The sequence below is a fragment of the Centruroides sculpturatus genome, unplaced genomic scaffold, assembly GCF_000671375.1.
Source record: "Centruroides sculpturatus isolate CEXI.00-Female unplaced genomic scaffold, Cexi_2.0 scaffold692, whole genome shotgun sequence".
Lineage (NCBI taxonomy): Eukaryota > Metazoa > Arthropoda > Arachnida > Scorpiones > Buthidae > Centruroides > Centruroides sculpturatus.
In genome coordinates, this window is record NW_019384902.1 from 433,201 (window position 1) to 449,139 (window position 15,939).

General features: G+C 26.6%; 1 protein-coding gene across 1 annotated transcript in view; it reads left to right on the forward strand.

The window, feature by feature from the left end:
• Positions 1 to 12,705, forward strand: part of LOC111631503 (serine/threonine-protein phosphatase 2A 56 kDa regulatory subunit epsilon isoform-like) — a 44,876-nt gene extending 32,171 nt beyond the window's left edge. Inside the window, exons 3-6 of the mRNA XM_023375758.1 lie at positions 5,138 to 5,239; positions 7,648 to 7,740; positions 7,837 to 7,967; positions 12,477 to 12,705. Of these exons, the coding sequence (XP_023231526.1) occupies positions 5,138 to 5,239; positions 7,648 to 7,740; positions 7,837 to 7,967; positions 12,477 to 12,540 (390 nt within the window). The 3' untranslated portion in view covers positions 12,541 to 12,705. The remainder of the gene's footprint in view (positions 1 to 5,137; positions 5,240 to 7,647; positions 7,741 to 7,836; positions 7,968 to 12,476) is intronic.
• The last annotated feature ends 3,234 nt before the right edge of the window (positions 12,706 to 15,939 follow it).

Here is a 15,939-nt window from a genome sequence, read left to right on the forward strand (position 1 = left end):
AAAATTACCTTTTAAGTTAGAAGTTTGATCTAAATTAATTTTTTTTAATTTTTAACTCAATTCAAAGCATTTTTTTTTTGTTGTTGTTGTATGCAGTTTCCAGCAAACTTTAATAAATTTTTTCTATTTGTGAAAATTTCTATGTAATTCAAAGGTAATTTTTATTATATATCTTACACAGCATTATTAATATGATTTTGGAGGTTACAGAACGTATTAAATTACTTTAAAAAATGAAAAATAATTATATCATTTGATTTCATGATATTTTGTATATCTTAAAAATAATTAATTTTGTCCCGGGATCCCGGAGAAACAGTTCACTTTTATCCCAGAATCCCGGGACAAGCAAAAAACCAGGAACTGAGAAACCCTAGTATAATCATATTGCCAGTCAGTTTCTGAGTGATCAAATACTTTACCTGAAATTCTGAATGTTTGTAGTAATTTATTGAATTTATACTGCCATGGATATTTATTTCTTAAGTCATTGGTCTGATATAGCATTACTTGATGGAGAAATCTAATGTTATCATCATTAGTATTTTTTAGTCAATAGTAAAATCTGATTAGTCTCTTTAATTAAAATGGAAATAGTTGATATCTGTTTGTTTCAGCTCTTAATGCATATCCTGGAACTGTTCTTTCTATTTTTAATAATTTTCGTAACAAAATGATGTGGAATTTTTCTAAGTCATATAACAGATCAAATGCTCATATAGGGCTACTGTAATAGATTGATGGTATTATTAAGGTTTTAAATAATTTCATTTGTAGTTTTAAATTTGTAATTTTTAATGATGAGCATAAATAAATAGCATTGTTTATTAAAGTATTTATTTTTGTAGTGAGACTTTTCAAGTGCAGTTGAAAATTACAATTCCAGTTAAATGTTATGCCTGATAGTATTTTATATCATTTACTAAGAGAAGAGTTTGGCCATTTAAGAAGAATGATTGATTTCTCTTGATTAGACAGATTTATGTTGTTTCTAAATATAATTATTTTAGATTTAGGCACATTGATCATTAGATATAAAGAATTCAAGTAATTATTTACTGTATTAATTTTACATTGTAAGGTCATTCTTGTTGGAGCTAGTAATACTAAGTCATCAGTATGTAGAATATAGTGGTAGGTTTGTCCAGAAATCTGAATTCCTTCAGTATCATTCAGAAATAATTTATCCATATCATTTATGTAGAAATTAAATATGGTGATAATGGTTCTCTTTGAAGTATTCTGTGGTTTATAGTTAAATCTTGGAATGTTTGGTTGCCTTGAACAATGTTAATTTTATATGAGGAAAATAATTTTGCTATTGTATCAGAAAATTTTTTTCCGTACTTTATATTCTTAGTTTATTTACTAAAGTTGGGATGTGAACAGAATCAAATGCTTTAGAGATATCAATAAAAGCTGTATATATATATATTTTTTTTTTTTATTAAATAAATTTGTACTATTGATGTTAGAAAGTATATAGCCATTTCGGTTCCTTTAGTTTTAATAAATGCAAATTGAAATTTTGAGTCCAAGTTTTTTTCCACAATCCATCACTGAAATCATATTGCTAATATTGTAGTAAGACATTTTCTTATTGTCAGTAGTAGTGCTATTGGATGGTAGTTTCTTGGATCTTTCCTGTCTCCTTTTTTACAGATCATAAGCAGTTTAACTATATTCCAAGATTCCGGATAATTTTGATGTACTATAGAATGAATTAAATAGTTCAAGCAAGATTTGTTTTCCTGACAGTGATAGCAATTTTAGGAATTTAACAGTAATCAAATCAATACCTGGAGATGATTTTGGTTTCATTTTGTTGATTAAATGTTCAATTCTTCGTAAGTAATTGAAAGAGCTAAAATTTCATTTTCCGGATTCAAATTCTCTATAATAGGTAAATTATTAATGGTAGTAAATCTTTTGAAGTAGAGTGACCAGGTTGAAAAATCTATGAGGTTGATTTTCAGAATCTTTTCTATGTAAACTTTGTACTGTTGACCAAACTAGAGTATTATTTTTATTTATAACTAGCAGACCCTGCCATGTGTTGTTGTAACTCAAAATGTATCTATTAAAAATGTTTAACACTTCCCCTGTGGGGGGGGATTTTTCGAAAAATCCTTTCTTAGTGTACATTCTCTTGACGTACCCTATTAAAATGCAATCAAAAATGCAAAAAACCACATCTAAAATAGTATAATAGAAGCCAAGTTCTTCACGGTAAGCCTTAATCCTGTCTCTCTCCCCCTTGGGGGAATATCAAAAATTCCCTTTTTAGTGTATACCTCATATTCTGTTGACATACCCTATTAAAACACAATTAAAAACACAAAAAACCGCATCTAAAATAGTGTAAATAGAAGCAGAGTTCTTTACGGTAAGCCTTAATCCTGTCCATCTCCCCCCAGTGAGGGAATTTCGACATGTATATTATATAAAAACACGTGCGTATTCGAATACAGTGTTGTGTCAAAATTTCAAAGGAATCGGTAAGAACAAATGAATATTACATTTNTCTAATCTGTGTATTCTGAATTAACTGAAGATGATTTAAATCAAGATTGAAAACATTTCTGATTAAATACTTTTGATAACTTCAACTTTAGTAGTTTGTTTGTTTTTGTTTTGTTATTCTAATAGCTCTTATACATATTTAACAAACAGAAAACAATTTTACATAATTTATAATGAATGCTAAATGAGTTTTATTCAAAAAATGAATAAATAAAAGTGCTTTTGCTTATTTACAAGTAAACCTTTTTCAATTGATAGTGTTTGAAAGACAGACAAATTTGAGCATTTATATTTGGGTGATTTGAATTACTTATGACTTAAATAAAAAAAATTATATATTTTCAGGTTTATATATGAAACTGAACATTTAAATGGAGTTGGAGAATTACTTGAAATTTTAGGAAGGTAACAATAATTGTATATTTCTTAAAGAATTTTTAAAATGTAAAATATTAATGATCAGTTAACTTTTTATATTTATAAATTTTGTTTTTAAGCCAATTGTAATTACTTTTTAAAATCTTTTATTTCATTTTGAACAATGTTAATTTCTTCTCAAATTAGTGAAAACTGTCCCACCAATTTATCATTACTGGTGGTTATTAGGTCAATCATTTAAGCCATAAGTCTGCTGTTGAGATGTCTCAAGATTTCATAGATAATAGTTCTAGCGAGGAATTTAAATTTAATTTCCTCACCTGTTTGCGATAATAGTTCAGTTCTTCTGGCTTCTGTATATTCAGTAATAGGATTCATTTCCGATTCTATTGATTTTGTGTTATTAGTCAATAACTTTTGACAATTCAGAGGTTGTCTACTTCTTTATCTGTTAAGTCTAAAAACACAAAATATTGAAAAATTATTATTTATGTTTATATATAAGTTTAGTTTTTTTAGGTTTTGTCAGAATTATTTGCATGTAAGCTTACATCAATTGAATTTTTATAATGCATGCAGTATCTGCAAAATAGATATAGAATTAGCATAGTTATTTTTCAAATTTTGCAAATTATCTTATACTAAACAGACAATACAGGATATCTTTCTTAGCCCAGTCAGTTGCTTTTTGAGAGAGAAATGATTGGCCACTTTCTAAAGTTAGAAGAACATTTTTAAAAACTATGAAAATGAAAGCACTAGCATAATAAAGATATAAACTCTGGAAAAGCTACTTTGAGTAAATAGGTTGATGGGAGTTTTTGTATAGTGTGTTCGAGAAATTTGTATTGACATTAAAGTTATATGTATAGCATTGTATACAAGACTTGTAAGTTATATAACAGTTGCAAGTAGATGCCATTATTTCTTGCTCACAAATGTTCTGGTTTTAGCTCTGGTTTGCTCACAAATGTTCTGGTCAAATCACAAATGTTAAATGTTCTCACAAAACTTTTTTGCTGATAGCATACCAGATTCTTGAGAGATTATGCAAAGTTTCTGGACTTCAAATACATTGGATTTTTAGGTCTCTGAGGACATTTCCAGCATTTCTGTAGGAAAAACTGTAATATCTGTTGTAAAACAACTTTCCACTGCACAGTAACTTTTCAGCACTGTATATTAAATATCATTTAAAGTTTAATATTTTGAGATTTCATTCAAATGAAACACAATTTCAGATAAATCCTGTTATATCTGATACCTTTTTAAAAATTTTAGCTTTACCTTTATTTAAACGTCATATATATTTGTGTTTTTGAAATTGTATTATTCAGTTCATTATTTTCAAAAACTTTATTTATTACAATCTATATTTTTGAGTTATGAACTGTAGTTCATACAAAATGTAAATAAAGCAGTTTAATTTTTAAGTAAATTATACAAAATCTACATTTAAATTATTTACATTTGAAATATTACAAATTCTGATTTTGAAAGACCTTTCATAATTAAAAATATTCAATAGATGAATAATGAATAAAACCTGAAGTATTAAAAGCGATCATAATAATAAAGCCTGAAGCGCACAAATATATTTTATCATTAACATTCCAAACTTTTGATTACATAGATGAATGCTTTATAGCATTAATTAATTAGCAAATGTAAATAAATTAATCTTTGAAATTTTATAATTCAAGTTTTATATTTTTTTTAAATAATATTTTTTATTTTCTAATAAATTGATTGCTTATTTATAATAATAATTTAATATATAATAACATTAATATTTTAATAATGTCAACTGTTTAATTTCATAATTACTAAAACATAAAAGAATACAGTGAAATCTCTAATTAGGAAAAAAATTTTATTTCATTGCATTCTTTTCTAAGATACAATGCAAAAGAATACAGTTTTATTTCATTCTTTTGTGTTGTGTTTGAGAATTGTATTACAAAATAATAGTTTTATTGTACTCTTTTCTGTTTTAATTGGAGAAAATCTTTTGATGCTGGAATTTATGTTGTGAATATGTTTGATATTAGAAATTGGACTATTTTTTCTTAAGTTTGTAATTAAATTTTTGCTCGGCATTTTCAATCAATTTCAGCAAATTATTACTGATGTGATTTAACAGAACTCTTTGTAATTAATTTATAATTTTATAAATCATTTTAATATTATTATTATTATTATAAAATATTTATTAAGTGAATTTTTGGAATTTCAGATATCTTGTAATCTTTTTCGTACCTTGCCACCAAGTGAAAATCCAGATTTTGATCCTGAAGAGGATGATCCCACATTAGAAGCATCTTGGCCGCATTTACAAGTAATACATAGTTTTTTGTTAATGATTTAATTTCATGTATCAGTATTATAAGTGGCCAAATTTTCATTTTTATCAATATTTACATGCTAGCTTTTTTCTAAAAAAATTGTGAAGAAAGTTTGAAAATATAAATAAGCATTAATTATATACCAAATTATAGTAGATTACAGATTAAATATAAACATTCAATGGATGAAAGGTCATGGTGCATAATATTTTATAAGCTGTATTAATTTTGTAGTATACAGTCGACCCCCCTATAATTACGGTCCCTATAATTACGATTCCTATAAAACTACGAAAAAATATACGTATTTTGGAAATGTTGAGTCGGATTAGTGTAGAATCGATTAATTTTATGGAAGAAAACCTTTCAATCAGCCGTAGTCCGTAAACTTGACACGTGTCGGGCTGTGATTGGAACGACTTGTAAGAAATCGGATTCCTAATAAATTGGAACGTATCTCTATCTTATAGGGGGGCCGACTGTAGTTTCTTTTAGAATGTATGTAATATTTAATTTATATTTCAATTTGTATAGAATTTTGCAATTTTAGATGTTAAAGTACTAATATTTTTTGTACTACATAATGTTGGTTTATTAATTTAGTGAAACCAAACATGGTATTATTTACTTATAAATGTATTTATATTGAATATATAATTACAATAAAACTTCCATATTATGAACTTCTACGTAGTGAATTTCTCCATATAATGAATTTTTGCATTGTACCTGCTCTTTCAGCCAAAAATATACGTTAAGTTGCTTCTAAGTAATGAAGTTAAATTTCTATATAACAAATTTTTTTAATTTGTAAGAACCATTGATCATTAAAAATTGATTACTCAATCTGGGTCAAGTTTGAATTTAGGTTCAATTTCAGGTATTAATCTGTAAATCCTTTGTAAAACCTTAGTGCTTAGTGTTTCTATTAAAATGTTGATTAGTTAACTATTTTTTATTTGTTTAAAGAGCTAAAATGTCTTATATTTCACATTTTCTGGCTTGTGATATAATTTGAAAAATACAATTTGGTTTTCAAATTAAAAAAAATGGACTACTTTCATTTAGATGCTTCTTTTTTGGAATTAATAGACCCCATATTAAGTAAGTTTGAAATAAAACCAAAAAGATAAAATTATTTTAAAAATTTCTATAAATGCATTTGTAAATGAATTAATGATTATAACTTAATTGTTAAAATTTGTTATTTCATTTTTATTATATTTAAAGTTATTAAATTATTTGAACTGCAAGTTAATATTTGCATGGAGCATACCTTGGATTACATCTAAATAATTGGGATTTTTTTAAATTAATAAAATGATGGATATTGAAGTTATACAAAATTTATTAAAGCTTAAGTACAAGATGAATTTTTTTAATTAAAGGAAACATCTTAGTTTAAAAATATTAAAAAAAATTTATATTTTTTTGGCAGGATCTAAAGTAGACATTTTTTAGTCATAGGTCCTTTTCAAAATGTCTTTCTTTTAACAATATTATACTCCCAAGTGTATTTCTTAGATTACCTGGAAAATTAATATTAATAATAATAATACTTATATAGTAAATAATAGTTAACTCAGAGTTTTGTATGTTATGTACGTATATCAATATTAAAATATTCAAATTTTCAGAAATTTTAAATTAATTAAAATTGATTAATATAGTGGAATCCAATTTATCTGGCTCAAATAGGACTGGGTCAATCTGGATGACCAAAATTCTGGATAACTCAAAAAATTCATTAACAATATAACACAGTTTATATACATTTTATTTTATATTTTTAATTTCTTCATCATAACAACCACTTTCTTTCTTTTAGATGTCATTTTCATTGTATTTTCTTTACTTTGCAAAAGGTTAAAGGTGACTGAAACTCAGTGAAACAATAGTAGCTGTAGGTGTTGATTGAATAATAACCCCTGAGATTACAAATGATAAATATATTAACACATCAACTGCCATGAGAAGCTCAATATTTTTATTTAACAGGAAAGTAACAATTTTTTTATAATTGAAAATCTTAAAAGATTAGAAAACATTTAGTCAGATATTAAGTAAACTCAAAGAACACATAGGTCTTATGAATGCATAATAATGAACATCATATGACAATTCATGGAAATCAAGTCTATTCTTGCAAGCTGCAATATATATTTAGGCAAGAATGTATTTAGGGGTTCTTTGATTTTTCCATGTTTATAGGTTTTCTTTATATCTAACTTTCATACTTCTGAGTTAGGGATTGTGTTTTATAATCCAAATAAACTGAAAATCCAGAATAATGAGATCTGGATAAATGGGATTCCAATATATTTGTATAACAATTTTTACTTGTATTAGTTATCTCTATATTTTAAATATTTATGAACTAATAATTTCTTTTTTCTTATAGCTAGTGTATGAATATTTTCTTAGATTTCTTGAGTCTCCAGATTTTCAACCCACTATTGGGAAAAAAGTGATTGACCAGAAATTTGTTTTACAGGTTTATAACTAAATTTTATTACATTACTTTGAAAAGTATTTATGATGATAAAAGAATATTTTTTTATAATAATAATTTATTTAAATATGATTACAGTTATTAGATTTATTTGATAGTGAAGACCCAAGGGAAAGAGATTTTTTAAAAACTGTTTTACATAGGATTTATGGCAAATTTCTTGGTTTAAGAGCATTTATTAGAAAACAAATCAATAATATATTTCTAAGGTAAGCTATAGAAGTTATAGTTTAATGGAATTGTAAATTCTTTATTAGTATGATTCAGATATAAATATAGTGTAAATTATTTAATTATATTTATTCTGTCAATAAGAGAAGAGAAGAAGAATTTTCAATAAATAGTATTTTCACATGCAAAAACACTATAATGAAATAATGTTTCCTGGCACTAATTGGAATATGTGTGTATGAAATTTGTCCAAAAAGTTTATAAACTTTTAAACTAGCTTGTCAATGTGAAAGCACAAGAAATCTACTAGATAACAGATTGTGCCATACCACTGATATTCACAAGTCAACTGATACTGCTTTTTGCTGTTTTGTTTAGACTGTGTGCTATATAGACCAGAATGAAGTTGTGTGTGGTTCCAGATATTTTATTGCTTTTACAGTGTCTAATTTTTATAAGTTGTATTTGTGTGTCTGTGAAGGTTTGTTTAAATTAGGTGAAAACTCCATTATACAGAATTATTTGAAATGTTGATGTAAATGCATGAGCTGAACTCAAAATATGAGTGGTACAAGTGTTTTGATGAGGAACAAATAAATGTCTTCAAGATGACTAGTGTTCTGAACAACCATTGACATCAACTGATGATTAACACATCTGTGAAGTTTGTGAAATTATCTGCTTAAATTGTTGTTTGACACTGCAAGATATAGCTGCAAAAGCTGGCATATTGAAAAGCACATGTGACATGAGAATTTTGGAAACTTTGAAGCTGTATCAGGCTGCATCCAAAGGCCATAGCAGGATAAGAATGGTGAATTAGTCCCAGTGAGATAATGAGATAAAAATTGGCCCAAAAGAAGTTATCAGTGAACGATTAATTATTGCCCAATATTAGAACAAATTTTTCATGAGATTTGAGGTTATTCATGAAAATATCATTTTTTTAATTTTTCAAAGTATCACTGTTTCTTTGCATCAAATTGCAAAATAAAAAATATGTTGTTATTGGGAAAAATGAGGTGCACAATATGTATATTAAAAAAAATTTTGATATGAAATTCAAATGAAAAATTTTTTTTAAAGTTTTCAAAAAATGATTTCACTAGTTTAAAACAGGGCTTCAATTTCAAAACATTTTTAGGAATCTTTATTTTTTTAACTTTGTTACATTTGGCAAATTATGTCAGCAATTTTTTTATAGTATATTGTAGAGTAATATAAAGTCTGAAAACAATTGTTAAAAAAATTATAATCGGGTGATAATATCTAGCCAATACAGTACTGAGTTAGAAATGAATATTTTTATCTTTTTTTAGGATAGTTTTTTCCTTTGTTTAATAGTAGTGTGAAGTTATCAGTGCAGAAAAAATATTAACTTTATTAATTATTATATTTATATCATAATATGCCAGATAATTTAAATAAAAAACATTTTCTACAATTGTGAAATATGATTAAATAAAAATACTCACTTTAGTTAATGTTTAGGCAATTCATTTTCTTTAGCTGTATTGCATAGGTGAATCAAATTGGTAATTTTTTTGGTATGTAGGAGTTTAATACAAAGATTTCCAAAAATAATGGAATTCCTTTCCTTGTATTAATCCATTTAATTATTGTAAAACAATATTAGATTATTAATGCATTTGAATTAAATGTCAAAAATTAATATTACAGTGTAATCATCATTCTGTTTATACTATAATGTACAGTGCAAGATAATTGTTTGAAAATGTTGCCATTTAGAGCTGTTTTTTATTGATGTCTGTGAGATTTTTTTCTCTTTAAGGACATTGCACTAAAAGAATAGTTATTTTTTTGTAGCATATGATACTGTGATATAAACATACAGTAGAGCATCGGTTATCCGAATCAACTGGGACTGGGTTGTTCGGAAAATCAATTTTTCAGATAACTGATTATGTATGAAAAAATATATTAACCTATTCTGTGTTGTAATTTGTTCAAATCCTGGCATGTCCTTAAGTACCCTCTCATGGTCATGCCAGTGCTGCCAGCTAAAACATGCACACCAGCAAAAATAATATTGGAGTAGCCCAAGACATAGCGAAAGGTTGCAGTGCCACAGCACTAGCAGAAATTTAAATTTGCCGACTGGAAAGCTTTCATTTTCTTTATTGGTTAATTGACGTTTCAGTTGATTGATATTCAGATAATCAATGCTCTACTGTACCTATAAGTTTAGAAGTTGCATTTTTGCTTTAATTTACTCAAATAATTTAAAACAACATTTTAAAATCATTTTCAAAGTTGAATTTTCCACAAAAATTAATTTAAAAAAAATTCAGTAGTACTGGTTTTATTTGAATAATAGCTACAGCTACTATTTTAAACTGCATAGTTTCCTCTCTGGTTGCTATTTGAGGATGGTTGTTATTTCTTTTGCACAAACCAATTGATGTGCTATTAATTAATATAGTATTTATATATTTATTTATATGAGTTTAATTTTTAAAACAAATTATACTTGGAGTGGCAACTGGTGTCTTTATAGTGAGTGTTACTTTATATGTACAAATAATAAAATTATTAAAAAATATTCCTATTGTATATTGTACATTTTACATATTTCATTTCCTATTAAAGTTTGTTTGTTAAATAAATAAATGTACATTACTTCTCCAAGTTTTTAGAAATTCTCGAATAGTAGATGTGAATGCTATTTGAGGATAGTTTTTATTTGAATAAAAGCTGTATTTATATCACAATGTGTTAGATAACTAAGGAAAATTGTTTTTGTAATTTTTGTATGTGATTTAGGATCATTTATATTGATTTTTCAGATTTTAATGTTTTTTTAACCATGTTGCATTTGGCAAATAAAGTTGGTAAATTTTCTATAGTATAATATGGAGTAGTATAAAGATTCCTAAAAATTTTTGATATTGTAGCCCTGTTTTAAACCAATGAATTTCATATCAAAAAGTTTTCTAAAACAACATTTTTGTGTGCCTTACTTTTACTTTACAATTTGATGCAAAGAAATAATGATATTTTCAAAAATTTTTATAAAATTATTTATAAAAATATTATATATATTTCAATATTAAATTATATGTAACCTCAAAACTCATGAAAAATTTGGTTCAGTATTGGGCAGTAATTAATCATTCACTGATAATTACTTTTGGACTAATTTTTGTCTCATTATCTTAGTAGAGCTGATTCACCATGTTTGTGTCATGTTTGCTGACTAAAGAGAAAAAGGAAAAATGGGTTGAAATTATCAAGAACTAGGCTGCGCAAACAGCTTTGCTAAGTTTTTAAAGAATGAAATCATTGAAGACAAGATGTGAGTTTAGGGGTATGATGTTGAGTAAAAAAATTCAATCTTCACAATGGACCTTACCACCACCATCACAATACAGTCTCAAAACAAAAAAGCCCATATCAAGACAGTCAGTAGTGAAGGTGATATCATTTTCTTTTACGTTCTTGAAACCGTGTCGGTGATTATTTTTGTCATTTTTAACACCATATAGTGTAAATACATGAACACTAGGCAACTAAAAATTGAATAAATTTAAAATGAAGATTGCCTAGTGTTCGTGTATTTACACTATATGGTGTTTAAAACGACAAAAATAATCAGACTGTCAGTAAGTAATCAGTTTCTTCATCATCAGATTGTCTGATGAAGAAACATCTATAAGAATGAGGCAATGAGATGATAAAAAAAAGAAAATGGAGGACTGATTTGTGAAGGAAGAAATTGATGTTTTTACCACAATAACACATCAGCACACATTTGTCATTATTGATTCATGAGTTTTTTGCAAATGAAATCATGTCAGCAGATTTGTTTTTGTTCTCAAAGCCGAAAACACCATTGCAGTATTAACATTTTGAGTTCACTGAAAATGTAATTTAAATGTAAATTAAATGTAAACCAAAATAAATTTATTGGCATAATTACACACTACTCCAGAAGAAGAATTTCAAGAGTGCTTTCAAAAATGGAAGAACTGCTGGGTATTGTATAAGTGGAAGGGACTATTTTGAAGGCAACAAGGTCTAATAACTCTCATGAAAGTCTATGAAACTTTGCATCATTTCTTTGTACTGTATATATATATATATCCAAACCTTTTAATTATTATTATTAGTACATTTATATATATATTTTTTTAATTTTATTGCTTTTTTATTTAAATTTGTAATTTTTAAATTCAAAACAGTTCTAATCTGTGTATTCTGAATTAACTGAAGATGATTTAAATCAAGATTGAAAACATTTCTGATTAAATACTTTTGATAACTTCAACTTTAGTAGTTTGTTTGTTTTTGTTTTGTTATTCTAATAGCTCTTATACATATTTAACAAACAGAAAACAATTTTACATAATTTATAATGAATGCTAAATGAGTTTTATTCAAAAAATGAATAAATAAAAGTGCTTTTGCTTATTTACAAGTAAACCTTTTTCAATTGATAGTGTTTGAAAGACAGACAAATTTGAGCATTTATATTTGGGTGATTTGAATTACTTATGACTTAAATAAAAAAAATTATATATTTTCAGGTTTATATATGAAACTGAACATTTAAATGGAGTTGGAGAATTACTTGAAATTTTAGGAAGGTAACAATAATTGTATATTTCTTAAAGAATTTTTAAAATGTAAAATATTAATGATCAGTTAACTTTTTATATTTATAAAATAACTCATGATTATTTTTGTAACTAAAATGACAGTTACTGAAATAGCTAAAATTTTAACATGTAAACAGGCAGCATAAACTGCACTGACTTTCTGGTCAATTCAATATATATATATATATACAAAATTTTTAATGGATTTCTTTCGAATTTTTAAACAAAATCACTTACATTATAGACATAGCTGTACCAAACACCCATAACATACAAAATACATCCACTGAAAGAAATTATTAAATACTTTGAATTATCCACAAAATAAAGTTCTTGTAGTGAATAGATCAAGTATGTATTGTGCTTATAATTTTTTCCACAGGTATCATACCACATACATTACAGCAGAAAATACTAACAGCATATACATCATAATACAGACTACACCAATACTAAACACATCAAATAGCCAGGAAACTTTTAAATACAGACATATATACACCAATAGTACATAAACATCACTAATCATTGGTATCAGTGAGTATAGGACACAGTTCATCAACATATTAATAAATTTATTATTATTATTTAAAAAATAAAATAAGCTTGAACAGTTAAATAGAAAAAAGTTTTAATATTCATAATTTGTAGTGACATGAGTTGAGAGTGGATGTCTTAGTTTTTTACAGCAAGTAAGTTCTTTATTTGCTATAAAGAACTAACATACATTAAAATTGAGAATTGGCTTATAAATTGTTCTCTGAGAGTCATTATATAGAGATGGCAATTTATCAGTTTTTAAGATAAAAGTTCAAGTAAGCATGTTCAATATTGTCAGGATTGCATAGACTGATACACAGAAAAAGACAAGAGAGAACTAAGGATGACATACATATCTTTTGGTAGTTTTAGGAAAAATTGCACCTACTGGAGAGTTGCTTGAGGTACACAAGAATATTTCACATATTTAAAAATGCCTTTGGTAAGTTTAAACAAAAGGAAAACTGTTAGATGAGTTCATAATTGTGAGTCAAAATTGACAGATAAACTTTGGATCTTCACATAACTTGCACCTGCTTTTAAATAGACTTTTAAACATAGATAACTTGTGGGTGATATACAGAGGTCTTTTTTTCTAATTAAAATTTATTGTAAGGAGTCAGAAGGAATATACAGTACAGCATTGATTATCTGAATACCAATCAACTGAAACAACGGTTAACCAAAAGCGTTCCAGTCAGCAAATTCAAATTTCCACTAGGGCTGTAGCGTTGCAGCACTCTTTCCCTCCCTGCCAAACTGAACTCTAGGCCTAGTTTAATGTATTACATTATGTGAGGTATGTATTTGTAAGACGTGTGATGCAAATTATACACAGTACAGTTTTGTGTTTAATATATTTTTTTGTAAATGATCAGTTATCCGAACAATCCCAGTCCTGAATTGTTTCAGATAATCGATGCTCTACTGTATATGAATTACTATTCAGGTAATTAGATTAAATTAATAATGAAATTAAAATAAATAATCAAAAAAGTCCAGATGCCATATCTCCTTCAAATCCTGGTCCAAAGAATTTAAGAAATCTGAGCCCAAAGACCAATTGAATAACAAGAATAACTATTTGGGCCAATAACTAATTAATTCGTACAGTTAAACTGTGCCACAACACAACCGGAGATTGAGTCTCTGAGTCCGATGCATACTATGGTGCTCGATGCACTGGTACAGGAGTTATTAACCAAAATAGACAACAGAGGCTATGCTTGTTGCCAACCAGAATTTGCCTGTAATCCAGTCAGCTTCCCTACAGATTTAATAGTCATCCATCCAAAATTTAGTAGGGAGATTATACTTGATTGATTGATTGCAAACTGTTTAGATAAATTTGTAGAAATGTTTAGAAATCTTTTTAGATGTGAAATAAATTATGTTAGTAGTTAATAATAACAATAATAATAATGATAATAATAATAATTTGTAAGACATTACAAATTAGTACTGTGTATTTTTAGATTGATTTCTGCGGGNAATGAATTAAAAAATAAATTATTTTTTGCAGTTGGCTTATTGTGTAGTTCAGTTTTTAGAAAAGGATGCAACTCTCACAGAACAAGTATGTTTATTACTATTTTGAAAATTTTGCTAAAACATTTTTTACTTTATCAATAGTAATGTCAAGTAATTGTTTGATATTTTATATTTAAGAAATTATATAAAAGTTATTTGATGTAAATTCATTGTTTTCCATTTTATTCATTGGAAAAGATTATATATTTAAATTACATTATATTTATATATTGTTAGGATGATTAGATTTCTTGGTTTTGTAGATTTATCTGTTTTTAGATAAACTTCTTTAACTTCTAAGGAAATTATTTTAAAGGATATAATCACAGTTCTCTCATAAAGAGAAGCTATTGCCTCTGATTATAGATTTAATTTTTAAGCTCTTTGCATCAAATATTAAAAAAAAAAATGCATACTATTAAAGAAGATGCCACTTAGCAAGTACTTGCCAAAATTAATTACTGGATTGTTATTCATTGTGTGGAACCTAATGATATATGTGAATAGATCAGAAGATAAATAGAGGACAAAATTACAGAAACTGTGTCTCAATCATGGAAGTGTCTATATGATGTTGTTTGAGCTTTGTTGGAAAGTCTCTGATCAATGGGTACAAAAGAAATTCAATGAGTAACAATAGCAAGAATCATTGTTTGTGAAATATATATTATTTTGAACTACAGTTAAAGGTTACAAATAGCATATCTGGTTACAAATAGCATATCTGGTATCATCATTTTTATTTAGAGAATTAGCATGTAAGCCTACATGTTTTCTATTGAAGAAATTTAAATTCTATTCAATGGCTGAAAAAGTTTTGCATAAAGTTTTCTTAATTACCATAGTCCTTAACTTATTTATGTAGTCAAGACAGATGATAGTGTACTGTTTAACATTAATCATTTTGATATATTTTCACAGTCAAAAACAAATGTCCTAATCTAATCTTCTATTAAAACAGAATCCACTTATCTGTCATATTTTGTTTTATGACATTACTTGATCTAAATATAATGGTTACATCTATATTTTGAATAAGTTTCACTGGGAGTTATCTGATTATCTGCCATTGAGTATAGTCTAGATCTATGAGTATTACTGTCTAATGTATGGTAAATTGAAAAAGCAGATCAAAGAATTGAGATTTTCATTGGATCCATAATGAAGCAAGACTATTGACAATTGGTTCCAGTCCAGTTAAAGAAGTTTTATAACAACCATGTAGCGGTGGTCCGTTCAGATATGTCGGGCCCCGTCCCTCACCACCCGGCAGCCCCATTGTGGGCCTGGCCGAACCCATAATGGGCTTGCAAAACGAGAC